Source organism: Condylura cristata, unplaced genomic scaffold (assembly GCF_000260355.1).
Source record: "Condylura cristata isolate star-nosed mole 26May11 unplaced genomic scaffold, ConCri1.0 scaffold00008, whole genome shotgun sequence".
Taxonomy (NCBI): domain Eukaryota; kingdom Metazoa; phylum Chordata; class Mammalia; order Eulipotyphla; family Talpidae; genus Condylura; species Condylura cristata.
In genome coordinates this window covers 46,508,161-46,526,033 of record NW_004567109.1, presented here as the reverse complement: position 1 = coordinate 46,526,033, position 17,873 = coordinate 46,508,161, and the positions used below count along the sequence as shown (strand labels likewise).

General features: G+C 32.9%; 1 protein-coding gene across 3 annotated transcripts in view; it reads left to right on the top strand.

Annotated features, from left to right (window-relative positions):
* USP33 (ubiquitin specific peptidase 33) overlaps positions 1–17,097 on the top strand; it is a 42,119-nt gene extending 25,022 nt beyond the window's left edge. Inside the window, exons 11-24 of one of the 3 annotated variants that reach the window (XM_012722596.1) lie at positions 966–1,106; positions 2,297–2,412; positions 3,444–3,616; positions 3,743–3,813; positions 4,545–4,578; positions 6,205–6,250; positions 7,230–7,410; positions 8,117–8,243; positions 8,787–8,956; positions 10,217–10,298; positions 10,988–11,096; positions 13,632–13,734; positions 14,540–14,608; positions 15,732–17,097. In XM_012722596.1, the coding sequence (XP_012578050.1) occupies positions 966–1,106; positions 2,297–2,412; positions 3,444–3,616; positions 3,743–3,813; positions 4,545–4,578; positions 6,205–6,250; positions 7,230–7,410; positions 8,117–8,243; positions 8,787–8,956; positions 10,217–10,298; positions 10,988–11,096; positions 13,632–13,734; positions 14,540–14,608; positions 15,732–15,889 (1,580 nt within the window). In that variant the 3' untranslated portion in view covers positions 15,890–17,097. Of the gene's footprint in view, positions 1–965; positions 1,107–2,296; positions 2,413–3,443; positions 3,617–3,718; positions 3,814–4,544; positions 4,579–6,204; positions 6,251–7,229; positions 7,411–8,116; positions 8,244–8,786; positions 8,957–10,216; positions 10,299–10,987; positions 11,097–13,631; positions 13,735–14,539; positions 14,609–15,731 lie in introns of all 3 variants that reach the window. The other 2 variants (XM_012722595.1, XM_012722597.1) reach the window with 2 other exon arrangements.
* Positions 17,098–17,873: the final 776 nt, after the last annotated feature.

Sequence of the window (17,873 nt, the reverse complement as noted above, 5' to 3'; positions counted from 1 at the left end):
TAGCAAGTTTGTTTTTAGTAATTACTTGATGAGCTGTATCAGGGACCTGAACTTAAGACGCGATTTTAAAAATGTGACAAAGACAGTACATGTCATAAAAAGAACCCTAAAATATCTGCTGCCTGATTCTTTACAGGAAAAATTTGCCAGCCCCAGGCTTAGATCTTACTAACTTGATTCTCTTCAGAATGGTGTATAATGAATTCCTGATCTTCCTCATAATATTTTGCAGTGTGATTTTAGTTGTGGTTGAGATACTGAAAATGCCTATGTGTTAAATTACATAACAAAAGTAATTTATTTTGCATTATCCAGAAAAATCCATGTTGTCATTATGTTTCAGGGTTTCTTTTGAACAATTCTCTTTTCTTCATTCAAAACTTATCAGGCACTGTCCTTTTTCTTAGAATACATGTTGTTATATACTTTGGAATCCAATAGAAAATATCAAGATAGCTCTAACGTAGCTTATATTTTCTTGATTCTTCGTACTTATTTCTAAAAAAGGTCCTTTCCCAACAAAGAGGTATATTTCCTTTTATCACAGTACAAATAAAATAATTTATGATTACTCTATGAATAAGGGTCTTGTCAAGATTTTGATTAAAGAGGATAGTCTTTTTCTACCATATGGTAGAAAGTTCTAAAAATCACCTAAATATATAAATATATGTCATAAAATATTAAATTAGGACAAACATGACCACTCTGTGACTTTATATTTCCACTGCTCACTTCCTGACTTGCCTACAATCAGGGTGTTAAAAACATTAATTTCCTATTTGGAAAATTATTGTCTTTTTTTTATACTTAGTGAGCATTTTGTTCTTTAATGTATTTCATATGGCATTTATTAATGTGAATTGGTCAAAATCTCAAAATTAATAAACATTTGAATTAACATTATTTGACAGGTGGAATAATTTTACTACTTAAGGTAATAATACAAATTTTAAATATTACAGAATATATTACTGATGTCCATTTGAATGACCTGTCTACACCACAGAACCTCCCATCAAATGAAGTTGTTAATCCACGTTTATCAGCAAGCCCTCCTAAATCAGGCAATTTGTGGCCAGGATTGGCACCCACACACAAAAAAGGTAGAAGTTTCAGTTATTCAGGTTCCTTTGTTTTGATAATTTAAATTGTTAATCATAGCATATTATTCAGTTCTTTAAAATCGACAGCATAATTTTATATAACTATGTCTAAAAATTTTTTTTGTGTGTGGCACAAATTTACATTTATTAAGTCACTCTTGGTGCATACATTCTTGTTACCACCACAACAGAATACAGAGCACTTCTACCGCCCCAGCAATTTCCTTCTACCCCTTTGTTATCAGACCATCCTCCTACCTCTCCCTAAGGCCTAAAACTCGGTTAATCTGTTCTATTGTTTTGCCTTTTCCAAATGTTATATAAATGCAATGATATAGTATGTAGTCTTTTGAAATGGGCAACTTTCACTTAGCATAATGCTTTTAAGATACAGTCACATTGGTGCATATCTGAATTTTTTTTTAAAAGATCTGTGTGAAAATGTTTTGATTTGTCTACAGTAAAACACCTAGCAGCATGAAGCTGTTATATTTTATACTTTATGTAAAATTGTTTTCCAGAGTGACTAATATTTTGTATTTCCATTAGCTACATATATGTTTTAATATGATAGAGTAGAAAACTATAAAACTCTTAGGAGTAAACATAAAAGTCTTCATAACCTTGTGTTAGACAGTGAGTTCTTTAAAGACATTGAGACATGAAAAGCACCATACATAAAAGATAAAAATTTTAAATTTTTAAAAAAGATTTATTTATTTATGCACACGAGAGCTCTGATATAGGCTGGAGGTGCAGTGGGTGAGAAGATTCACCAGAGACAGAGTGGGGAGCAGAGCAGGTGATCTACTGAAGTACACTGCTGAGGGAAATAGTGGGTGAAAGATTAGGAGAGAAAATTTACAAATCACATAGTTGACAGAGGACTTATATCCAAAATATATAAGGAACTCAAAATTTATAGAAATTTTTTCAATTAAATCCTTTGGAAGCAAAAACAAGCAAAAGCAAGACTGTCCTAATTACAGGGAAGATGGAAGATTGAACTCCTTGTATTTTTATCTGGATTTCTCTTTTGGTCTTTTTAAAAGTAATTATCTTGAATATAAGTATTTGGAGAAATATTCGTAAGCACTGTAAATTTTACTTTTAAAATAGAATCTTTAAAAATGCCAAAAGAAACTACTGTAACTTTAAAAAAGAATTTCTATACTGTTTTTCAATCCTAGCTCAATCTTCGTCATCTCCAAAGAGAAAAAAACAGCATAAGAAATACCGAAGTGTTATTTCAGACATATTCGATGGAACAATCATTAGTTCAGTACAGTGTCTGACTTGTGACAGGGTGAGTATGAAGTAATTAAAATGTACAGAAACTTGTTACTGATGATTGTACTGGTACTTATGCATTTATTTCTTGTGTTTATATCATCACATTAATTCTAGGAGTAGAATTTATTTTTTAGAAGTAACAACAACATTTTTTTTTTAACAATTTGTCTGGCTCATCACTGAATTGATATATGCATTCACAGGAAGAATTAATTAATTGTTATTCATCTTTGGTATCATATAAAGATGAGATGTTGCTCAGCAACAAGAGCTGGTAACCTACACATATTCTCTCAAGGCTGATGAAATCATTATGTTGGAAAACTTGTTTTTCATAGGTACAAGCCTGAATAAAATCTACAGTTGGTTATATTTATATTTTCCCATGTTAAGATTGGGGCTCATATAATAGAACACAAATTAAAATCATTTGGCTTTTAATCTCTCAGTTTCTTTGAGCTTTTCTTAAGGAAGCTTTTACTTTAGTACAATAATTTAGGATTATAAAATGACATTTCTCAAAGAAACCTGAAAACTAAGTTTTTAATTTTTTGTGTTAGAATCTTATGTCAAATTTAAAGGCTTTCAGCAGAGTCATTTTAATATATAGGCAATTTTGGTACCAAATATTTAAATGGAACTATTTTTACAGCTTTTCACTTAGTTGAAATATGACACGTCAGATTATTTTATGTACATAAATAATTTTTTTAAAGTAACACTTGAAAAGTGTTATGAGAGGTCATTTTCAAAAAGAAATGCTTACATATATGAACCTTAATCCACAATAATAGGATGTGGGGTACTACTTTTTGTTGCACTATCCTTGAGTAATGAAAGTTAGGTTTATGTGAAGATTAAATTTAAAGCAGTTTCTGGTACAAAATAACTATTTTTACTACTGTTACTACTATGAAATAAGTGTTTAGTTTTTTTTTTTTTTTCACTTATAACTTGCTTTGCTCTTTTGAGTAAAATCTATCCTTAGATATGCTTGTGCTTGATTATTTTCATCTCATTTTTAAAACACAAAAACAATTTTAGGTGTCTGTAACCCTCGAGACCTTTCAAGATCTGTCCTTGCCAATTCCTGGCAAGGAAGATCTTGCTAAGCTGCATTCTTCAAGTCATCCAACTTCTATAGTCAAAGCAGGATCATGTGGTGAAGCATATGCTCCGCAGGGGTGGATAGCTTTTTTCATGGAATACGTGAAGAGGTATGTATGCATTTTCTTTGTATTCATTGATAGTTAAAACTGCTGTTTCTGCTGTACTGGCAGAACACTTCCCTTTTTTTTTTTCTATCAATAATGTTTCAGGTTTGTTGTCTCATGTGTTCCTAGCTGGTTTTGGGGTCCAATAGTAACCTTGCAAGATTGTCTTGCTGCCTTCTTCGCCAGAGATGAACTAAAAGGTAAGAAATAGAAATGTTTTCATTTAGTGGCTAAATTGTTTTATGTGATCAAAATACTACAATAGTAGGGCCCAAAGCAAGATGTACTCATGAAAGCTAAGTAAGTGGCTTAAATAGTACTTTCACATATTAGCACAGTGTCAATATCTGCCATGACAGTATGAATATAAATGCCATAAATCATATTATGACATAATTAATACAGATTCCTGTAGTGTATAACAATATGGTATACGAAGTATTGTAAAACTGCCCTGGGATTCAAAGAAAGGAAAATTTCACTAATATGAAAGACTGGCTTATGTATCTGGACTGTCTTTGAAGTCCATATTATGATCCTTTGTTATTTTTACTTTTTTTCCCCCTTCATCTATATTTATTTCTTTTTCTTGCTTCTTTTTTTTTTTTTTGCTTTTCTGTTATTGTGTGCTATCCCTTACTTGGATCCATGATAGGCAGCAGTAAATGGAAAGAATGTTATTTGAGATAAGACTTCAAGACTGAAAAAAGACGGTGGAATGATGATAATTACAGGCAAAAGCTGACTCTGTAGCAAAGACTAAAAAATGAGAACCCTGTATTATTGTGCTGCAAAGTCAGCATTGGCAAACTCAGAGAATTGCAGTGCAAAAGAGAATAACTTGCATTTAATTTGATAAATTGACATTTAATTCTATAAATTGACATTGCTGATATCTTATTTTAAATGCCCATATCTGTTCTATTTTCAGGTGACAATATGTACAGTTGTGAAAAATGCAAAAAGTAAGTGGCATTGACAATGCTTTTTATAATTGGGTATTTTATAATTTAAAATGTGTTTTTCTCGCTATTTAGAAGAACATGGTAGAATTTTTATTTTAGAAAAATAAAGGTTGGTAAACTTTGTTCTGGTTTATTTAATTGGTTGTTCTGTAAACAAATTTGAAGTAAAAATTTAACAAAGTTAATAATAGACTTATTTATAAGACAACTTCTCATTGTGTTAGAAAAGATTTATTAGGAAATGTGACATAGATTTTCACTATAAAATTGTTTTAAGTAAGGTAATACAATTCTGGATTACCATGTTAACAGGTTAGATTCAGGAAGTGAAAGTGACTCAAAGTACATCATTTAAAAGTCTGGGTAAAATTCTGCAAGGTTATAGCAACTTTGATGTTACCTGCTATGTGATAGCAAAATAGACAATTAAGAAAAGTATGATTTTCTTTGTATTTACTCTCACTGTCTTTTTGTATCTTACAATAAGTTCAATCTCTTAGGATTTCTTGGTGGTGAGAAGAGTAGGGAGAGAACTGAAAGCAAATATCTTTGAGGTAGAGTCAACAGGAACATTTTTCTGAATCTGTAATAGGAAACGAGTAGCCTAATAATATCTAGAATATCTAGAATCTTTGTAATTCAAACATCTGGCTTTGGCAGTAACCTCAGTGAAGTTTTTTTTTTTTAATGACAAAATGGAATGGTGTATTATTTGGTCAGAAGGCTGACAATTGAAAAAATATGCTTCCAGTGAACTGAAAAGTATTTCTCATCAGTTTGTCTGTGAAATCATAGCTAATAGTTAAGGGATTTGGTCCAAAGCAAAACCCTTCCTTATAAAGCATGGGAAAAGAAAATAGCAAAGATGGAAAAGAACCTCCTTATCTCCAAATACAAAAGAGAGAACTCTTGAATGTATATTAATATTGATTATTAATATCAATTCTTTATCTTGAGTTATTTGTTTCTACACTTAAGAATAAAGGTTATATAGATTGCAATCTTTATATAAAATTTGGTTTTTATTCTACCTAGTTTTACTTGATAGCTGGATGGTATAAAGGCAAAGCCAAGATAGCCAGAAATACATTTGTTTCAAAAAAATTTTTATCAGGGAGTCACATAATTCCATAAATTGACATTGCTGATATCTTATTTTAAATGATTCTTTATAGGAGACTAAAATAACTTATTTATATGTATTTTTTTTTTAAAGATTTATTTATTTGTGCATACAGAACTGGGGTACAGGCCAGAGGCTCAGGGGCGGCGAGAGGCTTCACCAGAGACAGAGTGGGGAGCAGAACAGGCAGATCGACAAAGTACACTGCTGAGGGGAGCAGCGGGCGGGTCAGGAGAGGTCTGCCACGCCATGTGGTCACCTCCGGGGCAGGCGGGAATCGAACTCATGTTGAAGTGGCTTCAGCTTCTCAGTGCAGCTCCTTAACCCGCTGCGCCACCAGGGAGGGCCTTATATGTATTTTTAATGAGTAGAATCGAATTCAGTAGTGAGCATTTTTAGTCATAGTTTTTAGCTCTGCTTTTTCTAAAAGATTTTGCTATATATTTAAAAATACTGAATTTTTTTGTAGATTCATACTTAAATTTTTCTTTTCCTTCTTTAAGGTTGCGGAATGGAGTAAAATTTTGCAAAGTACAAAAGTTTCCTGAGGTATGAGCTTCATTGTAATTCAGCTTATTTTATGTGAAAAAAAAAAGCATTAATGTAATAATATAAGGAGTAATTTCTTAGCATGGTTGAAGAATAAAGTCATTATCATTAGTTGCTATGCATAACTTATTAGAATCCATTTTTTAAAAATTAAATTATATACCAAGTAAATGCCTTTAGGTAAAAAGAACACAGTTTAAATCAGGCGGTATAGTATGTTGCAGGTATAAAGTTTAAAATTAGAAAAGCATCCCTTTTCCTGCAAGTGGCCTTACTTAGGTGACCTCTGAAAATAGTTTGCTGTTCACTTGATACAGAAAATTCTACAGTCATGCAAATCAAGAGGGTCAGCCATAATAAGAGTATTGAATTTTTACTGCACATGCTTAAAAATGCAAAAAGTACTGCAGAACTGAAAGGTTTTAGATGTGGATTCTTTAGTCATTGAGCACATTCAGGTGAACAAAGCCCCTAAGAAGTGTCAAAATTTACAGAGCTCATGATTGAACTGTCCTTGCTTGCAACATTGAAATGATCCAAACTGAAAAAGAGCAGATTGTTCTTAAGCCAGAAGAGAAGGTTGCACAGAAAAAAAAAGAAAAAAACTGAAGAAACAAAAGCTTGTGGCCCAAGAATAAATTCAGCATAAAATAAATGCACGTAAAGCAAAAAAAGAAAAAGTTTTAATTTGGAAAACCAGTATCAGTGAACTTAGAAAATGTCATGTTTCACCATTTCAGCATCTTTAGAATTAGGTTGTCACAAGCACGATACTGTTTAACCTTGACACTAAATTCAGCGTTAAGATTGTAAGCATTAAAATGTTAGAATTTTAAATAATTTTACCCTTTTAGTTTATTTTGGCTGCTCCCCATTTCTTGCTTATAGATAAGAATCTTATGTGTTCTAAATTTCGTCACTTGGGATGTCTTTAGTCTTTGTAGCAACAAATTAGGGTTTGATTTTTATTTTCTTTTAGATTTTATGCATCCACCTTAAGAGATTCAGACATGAACTGATGTTTTCAACCAAAATCAGTACACATGTTTCATTTCCACTGGAAGGGCTAGATCTTCAGCCATTTCTTGCTAAAGATAGTCCAGCTCAAATTGTTACCTATGACCTTCTGTCAGTTATTTGTCATCATGGGAATGCAAGTAGTAAGTATAAAGATTTTACATTAGTTCTTAGATTAGGAAGAAAATATCTGAATTGACCTTAAGTGTGACCTGATTGAACAAAATAAAAATTAAAAATACAGCATTATTATAAATTTTTATTTTACTTTGATTATTAAATACATGTCAGAAAATTTTAGGGAATTGAATATTTAAAAAAAATTATTTATGAGCATAAGAACTAGTGTAGCGGGTGGTTGGTGAGACAGAGTGGGGAGAAGAACAGGCAGATTGACAGAAATAAACTGCTGCGGGGAGCAGTGGGTGAGACAGGAGGTCTGCTGTGTCATGTAGGTCAGCTCTTTGTCCAGGGACTGAACTTGTGCTGGAGTGGCTGGTGATAGCTTGATAGTGTTGAGGCTTAACTCTTTGTACTACCAAGGACGCATAGAAATCGAATAGCTTTACCACAAATTTTGGAATACTGGAAATTGTATTTTATATAAAGTTAAATAATGGAGGGCAGCATGGTTTGTTTTTTACATTGGGTTTTTAAGATTATATTTTCTGTTCTTATTTTTTATTTCCTATAGTTGTGATGGAAGAGAGACATATTTGGAAAAAGCAAAAAATGAGCATAGTTCTTGCTATATCTTAATCTTTATGCTGTTGGGATATAAAAAGTGGTTTTGCTTCAGTTCTTGGGTTAATTTTCTTTTTACCATGATACCTTTTCACTTAAATTCAGGTGGACATTATATTGCTTACTGCCGAAACAATTTAAATAACCTCTGGTATGAATTTGATGATCAGAGTGTCACTGAAGTTTCAGAATCTACTGTACAGAATGCAGAGGCTTATGTACTTTTCTATAGGTAAGGAAGTAATTCACACATAGACTGGAAAATTATGAAAGAACATCTCACTTTGGGGTTATTAGTGATTTCTAAGACTTTCATAATGGATTGCTAAGTAAAGATTGTTAGTTGTTTTACTCTCCTTTCATTATGTGAGTAAAATGAAGTAGAAAGTTGCATGCAGTGTGACCTTTTGTTAACAAAGTGCTAAATCATTTACTTAATAGGCAGGAGGAATATTTTTTTAGAAAAATTAGCTTGAATAAAAAATTAGACACTGATGGCTGGAAGTAACAAGAAAACAGCATATTTAAATCTGCCACTACTGTGAACCAGTAGTTATGTGGATACCAGTAGTTAAGATACAGTATCACCCCCAGGGATATATGTAAACTACTTGAGAGATGATGCAGAGTATATTTGTCTTGAATAATTCCCAAGACTTAATAAAGGTCACAATATTAATACCTATGTTAAGTTTCATGTGGGAGAGGAAAAATCCACTTACTAGTTTATGGTATAAAATGCATATAGAACTTAATGAATCATTATTCTTAATAGGAAGAGCAGTGAAGAGGCACAAAAAGAGAGAAGAAGGATATCAAATTTGTTGAACATCATGGAACCAAGTCTCCTTCAGTTTTATATTTCTCGTCAGTGGCTAAATAAATTTAAGACTTTTGCTGAGCCCGGTCCTATTTCAAATAATGATTTTCTCTGTGTTCATGGAGGTAAGAAATTCCTTAATGGAAAGTAATAGGGATTTGGTGTTAAATCTTTACAGAGTAGGAAAAACACAACAAATTTCCTATTCCATTTATTTTCTTACCACTTCCTCAGCTGTAAATTAACACAATTACAGCACAATGTGTTTAATCTGATACAGTTTCCAAAATCGGCTTTTTTTTTTTTTTTAAATAATAGGCATTCTGTACCATCTTCATAGGACAGATATTGAGTGCCTATTTCAAGTCTTTCACCTTATACATTCATTATATAGATATTCAATATATGGAATGCCTATATCACTATCACTATAGAGTACCATTAATAGAGCTTATAGACTAGAACCAGTACCTGAGATTGTCACTGTTTCTCTTCTCAAACAATTAATAATAGAAACATAAGCCTTCTATTTACATAATTTTTTCCAACAGAGAAACATTTAGCTACCAACTGTATCTGTGATTTTTAATCCCTTTTGTCTAAATGAATAGTTCTTTTCCTAAAGTATGAAAATATGCATAGAACTAAAAATACTCTCATCTAGTTCACTTTGCTAAATATAATTTATGACTTTGTGATTGACAGTTTTTGTTACCACAGTAAATAAGTTAGTGTGACACCTTTATTAATTTTATGGTTAAAGACTCAATACTGTCAACTATTTTTGTAGTGAAATCACAAGAGATAGTAGGAATTTCCTATATTGAACTTAGGACATAAACACTGAAAATATTTGTTGGTGAATTTTTCTCTCACTGAGCTACTAATAATAGGCTGTTCTATGCTGAATCTCCTCATAAATCTTTCATAATTAATCTGTGCCTGCCTTTTAATATAGTTACTTATGTAAATGCTTTATTTCCTCTGTTAGTTCATAAGCTCCACACAGGGAAGATTATCTTTTTTGTCTTTACTTTCCTTCAATACACAGTCAAGACTTAATAAATATTTACATAAGGAAATATTTGAAAATCTTGTTTAATTCATTTTTCTCTTTAAGAAATGCATTCGTGCTTAGGAACATAATCACCAAAAATACTTCACGTTTAATATTTAACCTTTTTGAGAGGGGTTGCAAGAATGATTGAAAAATGCCAGTGGTTAATCAGTTTAAAAATGAGTTTATTTTTTTAAGTTTTTTTTATTATGCTGCATGATTCCCATTTTAAAAAAAGATTTATTTATTTATGCATACAAAAATGAGTTTAACTTTTGAAAGTGAAGGAGTTAAACAGTGACACAAAACTGCCTATAAACTTTTTTAGGTGTTCCTCCACAGAAAGCTAGTTATATTGAAGACTTGGTTTTGATGCTGCCTCAGAATATTTGGGATAACCTATATAGCAGGTTTGTTTCTTAAATTGGATGATTATGATATTGTGAGGATCATCTTGTGAAACTGGATAAAAGATTGGATTATTTCATATATGTTCCTAATAAAGACTATTCTTTTCCTTCATTCCTTCTGAAGTTTGAGTTGGAGGACAAATTCTACTTCTAGCAAGTGTAGCCCTAGACTATAATTACTATGTTTTATGTTCTCATTATCTGTAAGTATGCTGTGGTATTTAACTCTTCTATGTTCAAGTTTTAAATTTTAAAATGTTTTGTATATATAATTTTCTTATTGTACTTTTCTTAAGATTAGATATTAAGAATATTCTGTGAATTTTCACTTGAGCAAACTGGGTGAAACTTGATTAAAATTTGATTAACACTGTCACTATGACTGTATAATTTAGATTTGTTGTAATCTAATATTTGAAAAGTACTTTAAACACATTTTGTAGCAGAAATAGCTTAGAAGAGAAAGTGTAGGTTAAACAGGTTAGGCAATAAACTGATAAAATCTTTAATTCTGATAAACATAACATCAAGTCCTTATAAATACTTGATTTTTCGATTAAGTATGACTGAGAATTCTCCTGTGAAAATCTACTCTTTACTAGGGAAGTAGCCACTGACTAAAAGCTGAAGACAAATTTCCTAGAATCTTCTTCAGAATTGTCATAGTTGTTGAATTCTTCATGCTCTAGGTATGGAGGAGGACCAGCTGTTAACCATCTGTACATTTGTCACACATGTCAAATTGAGGCAGAGAAAATTGAAAAAAGAAGAAAGACTGAATTGGAAAATTTTATTCGGGTAAGTAATGTAATATTTTTGAACTTTAAATATGAATCCAAGATAAAGAACCATTAGTACAACTACATTATGTTGAAACTTTTTCATAAAATTGATTTAAAATTTTCTGGTTGCATACCAGTGAAAGATCTGAGGCAAGTCACTACAATTCTGTTGAGTTCTCCTTTTGTGGATTTTTTTTTGCATGGATTGATGATAAATTTTATTTTATGGATTGACATGTGCAAGAAAGCTTACTGAAAATGGTAAATTATAGGTTTCCTTAAATGAATATTTTTCTGAAAGCATTTACCAAGACTACATTCACTGCTTCCATAAACATGCCCAGTTTCCTTAAACCAAGCAACAGAGAATCTGGCCACAGAATCCCTAGAAAAAGCTGAACAAGGTTTTATGGACAACATTAGTACTACTTATCTAGGTCTTTTCAAAGTGCTACTGTCAGTAGTACAGCTACAGTTATTTGTGATCCAAATTCCCAGTAGAGAATCTTAGTAGAATTTAGTCATCTGAAAGCAATGGTATTTCATTGATATTCCTACTGAAACTATATACTGACGAGAGTTGTATGCATAGGTGTAAATGTATGTGTGTGTGTTTAGAACAAGTGGTCTATTAATTTCCTAAAGATGGGAAGCAATGACTACTCCAGTAGAATTGAATATAACCTAGTTCTCAGATCTTGGCTTCTAAACATCTTCCTTCAGTAAAAGGAACCAGCTCTCCTTGGAGAAATGGCTGCTTCTGGGACTAGAGCAGAAAAATTATGACATCATGAAATTTAACTGCTTATTCAGAAATTAAAGGAGTTCTTGAAGTTGGATAGGGACATATCAAAAGTACACAAAAACTAACCTGAAGGGATTATTTTGCCAAATTTGGGGCATTTTGAGTATCAGAATAAGCTACAGTAAAAAAAAAAACCCATTATATAAGTTGATGTTGGTTCCATATAGGTTAGATAAATGTATAAGTTGAAAAGGTGACAAGGAATGGAATGTACCTCTCCACAAAACACAAAGAGAAAAGACTAATTTTAAACAGAACCTGGCATACCAATAACTTAATTCATTTGAATAACAGGACAAATGGAACAAGTCAAAATCATGTGTTAGGATCAGATACAGTGAGAAGAACAAAGCATCTCCTGTTTGGAACATAAAGTGTATAAAGCTGAACCTGAGGAAATTCAGACAAACTAAAATTAGGAAACATTTCATAAAACTACTGGCCTATATATTTCAAAATTGTCAAAGTTGTAAATTGAGGAACTGCCAAATTTAAGGAAGTTACATGCAAAAAGTGATACCTGACTGCATCCTTTGAGGGTCTGTGACATTATTGGGTCAGTTAGGTAGAATCTGAGGAATAGCTGCTAATACTATCCATGCCAGTTTCCAAATTCCAGGATAAGAGGCCTCAGGAGTACCATGGCAAGAAAAGGAGTCAGGTACAGATTTAAGCAAGATAGTCATATAGTCCTCTTCAAAAAGGTGCCCTTTTGACAGACTTGGAAGTAAGGGAGATAGATATCTGCAACAAGAAGCGATAGTCACTGTAAAAGCTTTGATTAGTAAATTACTAGAGAAACCAATTATTAGAGAAACTACGATTGACCCAGTAATGTAATTGAGAGCCAAAGGATGCAATTAAGAATCACTTGTTGCATGTAACTTATTTCCTTGAATTTGGTTGACGATGGGCATTTATTTGCATATCATGAAATATTTCTAGGAAATATAGCATGCCTTTTCACACTATTATAATTTGATACATTTCAGATAACATGTTGCCTTCACTTCTTTTTCTTTACCAGTATTTCTATCAATTTGGTTCCTTTTTTTGTTGAAAGCAGTGGAAGCTAGATTGGCTAATTCAAGCAAAAAAAAGATTGTGAAAATGAATAACTAAACCTCCAGAAGTTCAGGGACCAAGATAGTCCTGGTTAAACTGACACTAAGATGATTCCATTCTAACTATTAAGTAACTCCTATGAAGATTTCCATTTCTAGTAGAATTGGCCTACTTTAAGACCTTAGGATAGTAGAAGGACTATCCAATAATTTTTGAGAATTTATTCTATACATAAAAGTATGTTGTCTGTTAAATAAAATGTGCAAGATTATTCATTGTAGTATTTTGTTTGCAATCCTATCATTTCTATCAATGTTTAAGTGAAGTATGGTAAAGACAGTGGATATTTTATGTTTAAATAAGAGCTACACATCAGAATTTTAATAAATTTGTGTATTTGTTATGTTGAAGACTTGACTTGATGTCACATCTTTACTTAACAAGTATTTTATGCTTCTTTTGCATATATTTGCCTATTTTGTTTTCTTCCATGTATAAATTTTTGAAAATTATGATGTATGGTATGACCATATATCATAGCACTAAGATAACATATCATTGTAATTCATATTCTGTATACAGGAGAACTGGCCTTATCATATGCTGAAATAGAGTGGCTGTATTAATTTGCTATAAAATAAGTTTCAGATACTGGGTAACTGGTTTTTCCCTTCTTTGTAGCTCAACAGAGCATTCCAAGAGGAGGATTCTCCAGCCACTTTTTATTGCATCAGTATGCACTGGTTTAGGGAGTGGGAAAATTTTGTGAAGGGTAAAGATGGAGGTAAGTGGTTAACTGAAAAATGAAATTCTTTGTAGATGCTTTCTTGGTTTGTTTGGTGAATATTTTTTAAACATCTCTGTGCGCTTGGGATTAAATCTAAGGAAACAATGCAGAAAGATCTCTTTTCTTAGGGATCTTTCATTCTAATTCCTTTTGATTTTTCATACTTATTTCATGAATTATAGTAGATTTGCAGCAGGAATAAAGGAACTGAATGAAATTAGTTTGTAACCTCAATATTGTAAAGTTTAAAAAAACTAGTAAGATTGGTAAAATTATGGTTTGTCCATCATAATGAGATACTATGCAAACTTTAAAAATAACCTATGTACTTAGTAATTAAAACAAATACTCTTGAAAGGTGAAAAATGTTGCAGTATAGTCTACAATATAGTATGCATAGTTTGAAGCCTTTATATTAAAAAAAGGCAAACAAAGATTAAGAATATTGTGAAGCAAATAGAGAATTGTGTTAACTTTTCTTTAAATTACAAAGGTCTTGTTTTTTATATCATTAAAGGTACATTTAATTGTACAGATACATTATGTCCTATAATTCCCAACTGGGTATCTAAGAAATCATTTCTGGTAGACTTTGGATGATAGCAAGAGAGCCTCTCATCTTACCTGGTGCTGCTTTGGGGAAAAAAAGACAGTAATGAATTGCTATAATGATGGCTGAGAAATAATCAGTTTGACCTTCTAACTGTACCTCTCAATTATTCCACATACAGAAATGTGTAATTCTTTCATACATTTTCTTGAAAAGTATGCATTTTGATCATTTGATTTGCCTTTGATTTAGATCCTCCAGGCCCTATTGACAACACTAAAATTGCAGTTACTAAATGTGGCAATGTGATGCTTAGACAAGGTAAGTTTTACTACTGTTTAAGCCTTTACCTGTTAGTGACTTTTTTTTTTTTTGCATAGAACTAGGGTGTAGGCCAGAGTGGGGAGTGGAACAGGTAGATTGACTGGAATACACTGCTGAGGGGAGCAGAGGGCGAGACAGGAGAGGTCTGCTGTGCCATATGTGAGTTAGTTCCCTGGCTGGGGATCAGACTTGGGCTGTAGCGGTAACAGCCCTGAGACTTAATCCATAGGCCATCAGAGAGGCTCTAGGCTACCTTTTTAAAAAAGATTTATTTAGAGAACTTAGAGAACTGGGGTACAGGCCAGAGGTGTGGGGGGTGAGAGGATTCACCAGAGACAGAGTGGGGAACAGAACAGGCAGATCTACTGTAATACACTGCTGAGGGGAGCAGAAGGTGGGTCAGGAGAGGTCTGCCATGCCATGTGGATCAGCTCCCTGGCTGGGGATTGAACTTGTGCTGCAGTGGCTTCTGAGAGCTTCATAGAGTGGTGCTTTAACCTGTTGCACGATCAGGGAGAGCCCATCACTTTTTTTTTTAAAACCCAGCTCTATCATGTAATTCATATATGATACAGTACAAATAGTGGAAAAGTTGCCAGTTTAAAATTTCTATCTGAGGAAAGGTTTTAGAGCTGTTGATAGGAACTAGGAAAAATGTTTTATGACTTTTAAAAATAGACCATACAGGCCCTTCCTGGTGGAGCAGCAGTTAAAGCACAACACTAAGAAGCTAAAGCCACTTCAACATGAGTTCAGTCCCTGCTCCGAGGTGACCATATGGCACGGCAGACCTCTCCTGACCTGCCCGCTGCTCTCCTCAGCAGTGTACTTTGTTAGTCAGCCTGTTCTGCTCCCCACTCTGTCCCTGGTGTATCCTCTCACTGCCCCTGCACCTCTGGCTTGTACCCCAGCTCTGTATGCATAAAATAAATAAATCTTTAAAAAAAAAATGGATCATACAGTTGTAGTTTATAACAACATGAGCTGGCAGTATTAAGATTCATGTTCCCAAATATCTCAGTTATTCCTCAAGTGTTTTTGTTGGGTGGTACATTATGAAAGCTCTTGCAATAGGAAAAAGTAGATTTGTAAATATTGCTCTTTCTATACTTGCTTTTAGGAGCAGATTCTGGTCAAATTTCTGAAGAGACATGGAATTTTCTCCAGTATATATATGGTGGAGGGCCTGAAGTTATCCTGCGCCCTCCAGTTGTTCATGTTGATCCTGACATATTACAAGCAGAAGAAAAAATTGAAGTAGAAACTCGGTCTTTGTAATTTTGAAGCTATAGAGTTCTAATGAGAAATAATTTCCATTTCCCATGCCATATACACATGCAAAGACATTCCTAAAAGCATGTTTATTTCCTTGATTTTTAATATTTTCTCTATTTCTTTTTACTGGGCATTATGGAAGAATGTGTTAAAATGTATAATATACTACAGGTTGTTATATTTAATGACAAATTAACTTACCATAAATCTGTCAGTGTAATATTTTTGAAAGGGAAGGGGCAATTGTTATCATTTGGTAATCAATAGGCTGTCTTTGATCTTCATACATGCAGATCCATGCTATCCTTGGTAGTGTTGTAAATACTTTTACTTTGAAACTGTTTCATTTCCCTAAACTACCATAACTGGTCAATCTTTTCACTTCTTCAAAAGTCTAATTTAATTATGTAGTTTTGACATGGCTTCATATAATAAAGAGACTACTTTGAATGGAGAGTCATAGAAAAAAATGTAATTTCCTAAAGCTCAGGAAACATTAGGATGTCACTTCTTTTGCACTGCAACATATAAAATAGTATATTAATATTTGTAAAATGTCTTTTTGAATGTATTGAGGATGTATCTAGTTTGAGTGGAATTTGTGTCAGCAGATACCAATAACTTATTGCCTCTTACACTGTAAATGTTAAACTTTAATTCGTATAACCCTGTGTAGTATACACTAATGTCAGTTAAAAAAAATTAGTTCTAGGGCACTTTTTATTTTGAGAGCATGAAATATGGAATGTGTCATTGAAATTATTGACAAGGCTGAAGCCACTTGCAAATGATTTTTTTAATGAAATGCATAAGTCTTTTTGAATACTATAGTATGCACTGCTCTTTGCTCGATTATGTGATGTAAAAAGTTTAACTATACTCCAAGTACAAAAACAAACTGGATTACTTTAAAGGTGTTGAATAGTATTCATGATGACTTTGTTTTGGTTTGGGGCAGCCGCCACCAGCTAAAACAGTATTGTTAAAATCAGTTCAATAAATTATTTTAAAAAGTATAATGTGAGTGTTCAATATATTTGATAGATATTAAAAGGTAAGAGGCCTAAAATCTGTTATATGTATGTTGTTTCATAGTACAAAGTGTGCAAAATAAAGTCATTTGGTGTATTATTGATCTTTTGATGTTTAACGAAATGATGAGCATATAATCATCCATTTAAGATTAGAATTAAACAATATATAATGTTTAGCTTTCTTCTTCCTCATCATTATACTTTGATCCTCTTCAAGGACTTAATGATTTATTTCTGAATTCCCAGAGTTTCGTATAATACCTGGCATCTATGAGTTATTTAAAAGTTTTTTTTTTAAGATTTATTTATTTATTTATTCATACAGAACTGGGGTACAGGCCAGAGATGCGGATGGTGACAGAATTCACCAGGGACAGTGTGGGGAGCAGAACAGGCAAATCAATGAAGTACACTGCTGAGGGGAGCAGGGGGCCGGTCAGGAGAGGTCTGCCGCGCCATGTGGATCTCCTCCGGGGCAGGCAGCGATTGAACTCATGCGGAAATGGCTTAAGCTTCTTAGTGCTGTGCTTTAACCTGCTGCGCCACCAGGGAGGGCCCGATGTTCTTTTCTTATGAATTCCTTCGAAACATTATATAGTCACATTCATTATACTATCATTGGGATAGAGAATATTAAAAAACTTACATAAAACTTACATTATGATTATCAAAATACGTAAGACTACATTACTAAATTGAAAGGATAGGTTCATAGGTTCTCGGCTAAATATTGGCCTGTGTATTGACAGCTAAGTCTATGATGTGGAAAAAAAAGAAGTGGTTTTAAAAATAATGAACAACCATAGACCAGAGACATTCTGTGGGGGTGGAGTGGGGAATGGGATCAAAAAGGGGGGGGGGGGAGGGGAGGGAAATGCACGGGACTATGGTGGTGGCACAGGGGTGATTTGGTGATGGGAAACCCGTGGGGATTACAATTGAGATGAAAAAAA